This window comes from Medicago truncatula, chromosome 2, assembly GCF_003473485.1.
Source record: "Medicago truncatula cultivar Jemalong A17 chromosome 2, MtrunA17r5.0-ANR, whole genome shotgun sequence".
NCBI lineage: Eukaryota > Viridiplantae > Streptophyta > Magnoliopsida > Fabales > Fabaceae > Medicago > Medicago truncatula.
The window spans coordinates 5376022-5382316 of NC_053043.1; the positions used below are offsets into that span (position 1 = coordinate 5376022).

General features: G+C 37.9%; 1 protein-coding gene across 1 annotated transcript; it reads right to left on the reverse strand.

Annotated features, from left to right (window-relative positions):
* Positions 1-248: 248 nt before the first annotated feature.
* Positions 249-1349, reverse strand: LOC11440814 (probable C-terminal domain small phosphatase). The gene has a single exon (XM_003593759.4). The coding sequence runs from the start codon at positions 1241-1243 to the stop codon at positions 359-361; it is 885 nt and encodes a 294-aa protein (XP_003593807.1). The 5' UTR covers positions 1244-1349; the 3' UTR covers positions 249-358.
* Between the last annotated feature and the right edge of the window lie 4946 nt (positions 1350-6295).

Consider the following 6295-nt stretch of genomic DNA (forward strand, 5'->3'; position numbering starts at 1 on the left):
TCAAAGTAAAGGTAAACTCTGGACTGATACACTTATTTTTGCAGAAAAAGCTATTAATAGCTGCCATACACATGTTAAGCAAAGCCAAATTTAGTGAAATTCTAAACAATTTCTGCTATATATGCAAAATCTTATCCGATTCACTTTAACCAGTAAAACATACAATCAATTAACAGAACAATTGAGGCTAAACAAAATAATAACCAGCACTAATCCACATCATTACATTCATTCCCCTGTTTTTTTACTTTTATCTTTCATCACTAAACAATTGAACAATTCAATGTTCAACAACTTCAATCTTTCACAATTTTCATACAAGAACTTACAAAACAAAAGAATCTATAAAGCACCGGTGTCACACACCAGACACGCCTTTGATCATATTTGAACACGAGCGACGTTCTTTCTCAGCAGCATAGTGTTTAACTGCATCTCTCATATCATCAAAACAATCACACCCATCAAAAAAGCCTCTCAATTTCCAAAGCTCACGATCACAAGCATCATCAACAAAAGGCTTAATCAAAATCGCATTTGCAGGTTGATTCGAAAACGAAACTGGATTATCATCAACAATAACAACCTTCTTCAAATCTCTTCCCACAAAACCCAAATCTTTCACAAGCTTCCCATCAACATTCCTACACGAATCCCTATAAAGCCGATGCGAAATAAACCCATTCCGGTCCAGCCGGTCCACAACCAAACTCGCATACTCCTTCAACGCAGCTGTAAAAACCACCACCTCATATTTCAACGCTAACGCTTCCAACAGTTCGTCAATCCCCGGTCGCTTCCGCACGTAGAAATCCATCGGTTCACCGTCAATCACCGGCCGGACAACAAAATCGAATTTCTCCGGCGGTGGTGAAGTTTTTGAATGAACCAAAGTTTCATCTAAATCAAGAAAAATGGTTTTCCGATTTGATATTGAAGGTGGAAGAAGAGAATTTTCGACGCTATCTTCGAAAAGCAGGGTTTTGCAAACGGTGTCTTGTTGTTGAAAGTTGAAATGTGCTGATTTCTTGAGGATTTTGTAGCTGTTTCGTTTCCGATTTGAAGAACTGAGACGAGTGAGTCCCAGTTTGGTGAGAAGCTTTGAAATGCGGCGGTGGATGGAAGAAAGAACGGCGGAGGAAGCTGCGACGACGTTCTTTATCGGAGTTTTTCGACGCCAACGGCGGCGGTTAATGTCTTTGATTGATTTGGTTGAGGCTTTCTTCTTTGTCTTTGAAACCATTTTTTGAATTTCGATTTCAAATCTTGAATATCAAAAAATGAAGAGAAAAAAGAAAGAAAGATTGCGTTGTTTGGGTTTTTTGTGAGGTGAGGGTGAATTTAAATGTAGGTTTGGTGTAACGGTCATATGTAGGTTCGGACCCGAAGCATATGCTTTGAGTCGTTAATGAGTAATTTTGCTGTTGGTTTGTTTCTAGAATTTCTCTTTCAGTTCACCAGCTTTTTAGTTTTGAGTTTTGCTGTTCCCACATATAGTAGGGCTGTGCCACACCAGTAATTTACGCAAATATCCTCTCGGCAGTTAACTGTCGAGGTTTTTAGGAAATCGGCGGCAGTTCCTCAGTAGTTAACTGTCGAGGAAAATGTTTCATACGATGATACAGCTACCTGCTCCCCCTACACACTATTTTTCATCACCTTCATTTCCAACCTCATTTCAATCCCAAAATCCATTTTTTCTATAATCAATTTTGGCTAAAATATGGTTTTGGTCCCTGCAAATATGCCTCGTTTTGGTTTTAGTCCCTGCAAAAAAAATTTGTTGTTTTTGGTCCCTGCAAAATCAAAAGATTTTGCAGGGACTATTTCTCTAATAAATAGTTAAGTCATCATGTGACACATGTGCAAATTATCGCAAAAGTGGAGCCAGGGACCAAAACCAAAATGAGACATATTTGCAGGGACCAAAAACAACAAAAAAATTTTGCAGGGACTAAAACCAAAACGAGGCATATTTGCAGGGACCAAAACCATATTTTAGCCATCAATTTTTGATCCAAAATCATTCAAGCATCAAGCATAGGAGGTATCAACACACTATTGACGTAAAAAAACAGGTATTGTGCGTTTTATTTGAGTCATTTTTTGGGTGTTTTAGGGGTATCTACGTCAGTTACGTAGAACCCTGTCATGGGAATCCTCGGCAGTTAACTGCCGAGGAAAACTTCGGTTGTTTAGTGCCGAGGAAAACCTCGGTAGCTAGGTACCGAGGAACTCTTGGTGAAAATTTTCACCACGAAAAAATGGCAGCCACTGCCAAATTTTCAAATTTTTTTCTCTTTTGTTTTTTTTTTGTTTTTTTTGTTTTGATTCATTATGGCATTGATGTTTATGCATTACTTAGTTGTTAATTCATATTTATGTGTTGTTTAATTATAGTAATGGTAAAGAATGCGAAAGATGTTCCGGGAGAGACAAAAGAAAATTTTGTCGAAAATTCCGGAGATGTCAAACCGCCTAATTTTGAAGCGAAAACAAACATAGATGAAGCTTCCGTCCATGTTGAAGCTTCAAAGTATGTTGGCGGCTCCGGTGTACTCCCACTTCAACCCCACGAGGTCGACACGACTAAGTTTTTTTCAGACGACGTTAAGTCGAAAAATAGAGATGAATTGCTTGAGTGGGTGCGCCGACAAGCAAATAAGGCGGGATTTACCATTGTCACACAAAGATCTGAAGTAGATAAAATAGTCACAAGGAAGGGGGGGTTTGAATTGTGACCCTTTAAAAATTAACCTGAAACTTAAAAGTGATTCTCAAGTAGTTTACTTGGAATAGTTAAGTTAATATTCTGACTTCAGAACGTTCTGAAGTTCATACACATAAACAGTTTAATAAAGTAAATGTGTAAGTGTGTGTTGTGTATACTGTAATTAAAGAGTATAGGGAAGAGAGAAAGAACACACAGAGAATTATAGTGGTTCACCCAATGTGGGCTAGTCTACTCCTCACAATCTTGTGAGAGTTTCCACTATGATGCTTGAGATAACCTCTCAAGTCCTGCACCATACAATCTTCGTTCACCTGAACAATTACAATCCTGTATTCTCTAAGCCTCAGCAGGCTTGCACCTTCTTGCTAAGTTAACCACTTAGACTTTTACAAACTCATCTCAAACTAACACTTTAGTACCCCTAAAGCTAGATGAGATTTGTTTCTTTTCTTCTTGCTAAGTTACCCACTTAGACTTTTACAAACTCATCTCAAACTAACACTTTAGTACCCCTAAAGCTAGATGAGATTTGTTTCTTTTCTTCTTGCTAAGTTACCCACTTAGACTTTTACAACCTTTGCTCAACCTAACACTTTAGGACCTCTAAAAGCTAGATGAGACTATGTTTCTTTTCTTCTTGCTAAGTTACCCACTTAGACTTTTACAACCTTTGCTCAACCTAACACTTTAGGACCTCTAAAAGCTAGATGAGACTTTGTTACAATTTGTGTGGAAGTTGGATGTTTGTAAAACAAACAGTGGAAGAAGAAGAAGAGGTTATCCTTCAGATAACAAGAGTATTGATTTGCACTAAGTTGATGAAGGACTTAGAGATTGATCAATTTCAATTTGCAAGAGCTTCAAACAATCTTTGTTGTTTTCTTGTATGCTTTGCAATGGTGCAAGTTTTGCTAAGGCCAAGCCCTCTATTTATAGAGTCTTTGGGCTCATATAGCCGTTGTAGGGTGTCCAATGGTGTTATGCCATGTGTCCTGGGTCCCACAAGCTTTAACTTGAAATTCTGGGCAAACATTCTGATCTCTGATGAATATCAGAATGTTGTTGTGTTCATGATGATCTTCATCTGGGTTCATCACGTTCTTCATCTGGGTTCATCATGTATGAATGAACACATGAAGTTCTGGGCTATGCATATGCTTTTCATATGAATTTCTGGACAATAACCAATGTATGGACTTTTCTTCATACATCAGAATGTTCCTTTCCCAGATTTTGTCTTGGAACCGGTGCAGGAGGATTTAGTGGGATTCTGCATCTTCATGCCCATGCTTTGAGAGATTGTGTTGTCCTTGTTCAGTACCAACTCTCAGACGTGTCTATCTCTTGTTGAAGATGACAGATTTGCTTTGCTTTTGCTTTTTGCTTTTCACCTACTATACTGTTCATAAAGTAAGCATGAGCTGAGCTTGAACATTCTGATTATCAGAATGTTCCATCTGTTTCACTTAGGCTGATTTGTAAGACTATCATTTGATGTAATCAAATCCTAATAGTGAAACAATAATGAAGAGCAGTGATGATAACATCTAGGATGATATTCCTTTGTGAAATATTCCTAGTACATCAATGTTCATAGTCTTAAATGAACATTGAATGCCTTCTTTGACATAACTCTTGTATATGCCTTTATTGCTTGATTGATCCATGCAAATGTACTTTCCTGGACATATATTCATGTCACATGTGCCTTGCATGACCTTGATCACAGTTCTTGAGATTCTTGGCTTGTATAAGAACAACCTTCTGAACTTGGTTGCTTCTGAACAACCTTCTGAACTAGGTTGCTTCTGAACTGGTTGCTTCTGAACAACCTTCTGAACTAGGTTGCTTCTGAACTGGTTGCTTCTGAACAACCTTCTGAACTAGGTTGCTTCTGAACTTGTTTGCTTCTGAACAACCTTCTGAACTGGGTTGCTTCTGAACAGAGTTGCTTCTGAACAACCTTCTGAACTGGGTTGCTTCTGAACATAGTTGCTTCTGAACAGAGTTGCTTCTGAACAACCTTCTGAACTGGGTTGCTTCTGAACAGAGTTGCTTCTGAACAGAGTTGCTTCTGAACAACCTTCTGAACTGGGTTGCTTCTGAACAGAGTTGCTTCTGAACAGAGTTGCTTCTGAACAACCTTCTGAGCTCTCATCAGAACGTTCTGATCAACATTCTGAACTAATTTTCTGAACTTCAGAATTAGTTCATGGATTCAATGTCCTTTGATTTTATGCATCTTGGTATGATTCAAACCTTGTTCCTGTCTTAGTGAAAACACTCAAGAGCACAAGTTAAATACCAAGGAATTAATCAAAGTCCATTTAATCCTTAATCATTAAAGTTTATTATCTTTAAAATTAATTAGGGATTTTGCCTCAACAATCTCCCCCTTTTTGAAGATGATAAACTTATGATTTAGGATTATGGATTTTGATTATAAATGAAGAATTTTTAGAGCTTGAAAATTTTATTTTAATGCTCCCCCTCATTTTTATAATCCATTATGAGTTTTTAGAAGTTTTAAAAAGCTCCCCCTCATTTTTATAATCCATAGCATAAATAAGAATATGCAAATTTGAACCAACATCAATATTCATTCATTAATATCATTCATGAAGTCTAATTGTATGATGAACATGGTTCAAAAACAAAAAAAGCATATAAACTAAGTTTGATCAAACAAAAATGAAGTTTTATAAGACTTCAATAACTATTGATCACTAGCCTACTTAGGGCCTAAACTTAGAGAACTTAAAGACATAAAATCCTAAAGCTTCTCCCCCTTTAGTCATCTGCAAAAAGGTTAGGGAGTAGGACCAGAAATGATTCATGGAGTAGAATCCCTAGAATCTGAGGACGGTTCAGATTCAAAAACTGTTGGATCAACAAAGACAGGCTTGTCCACTGCTAAACCAGGAGCCTGAACATCCCTTGTCCAGTTAGCAAGTGCACACACAATTTTGTGAGTTTTAGTGGCAACTCTTAGAGCCCTTGCAACCATTTTCTCAGCCTTAGAAGGCTTGGCAGGTGCAGCATCACCAGAAACATCAGCTTTTCTTTTGTTTGCTGTGACAAAAGTGTTTAAAGAGTCAAACAAGGAAGACATGTTTGGGAGATTCTGAGTTGTTTTGGTTTGTGGTGGAGGTGGTGTGAATGAAGGAATGGTACTTGGTGTTGGCAGGGAAGACACCAGATACTTGCTTATTCCAGCAGTAGACCCCATTGTTGATGTTGACAAGTTTACAAACTGAGCTTGTTCCATGTTCTGAGCAGATGGAACATTCTGATCTCTCTGAACATTCTGACCAGTTTGAGCAAGAAGCTGAACTTTCTCAGAAGGCAAAGATCCTGAACCCAAAGGATTAGGATTCTGCTGACAGCTACTCAACAGGTGCAGTAGGAACATTCTGAGCTACATCCTCCAGAACATTCTGATCAGTGTTGTTTTGAACATTCTGATCATCTTGCTGAATGTTTTCTCCCTGAGCATCTTGAAAAAGCTCTTCATAGAGATCATTTGTAGTGTCTTCAATGTTGAGATCAAAGTCAGGATGA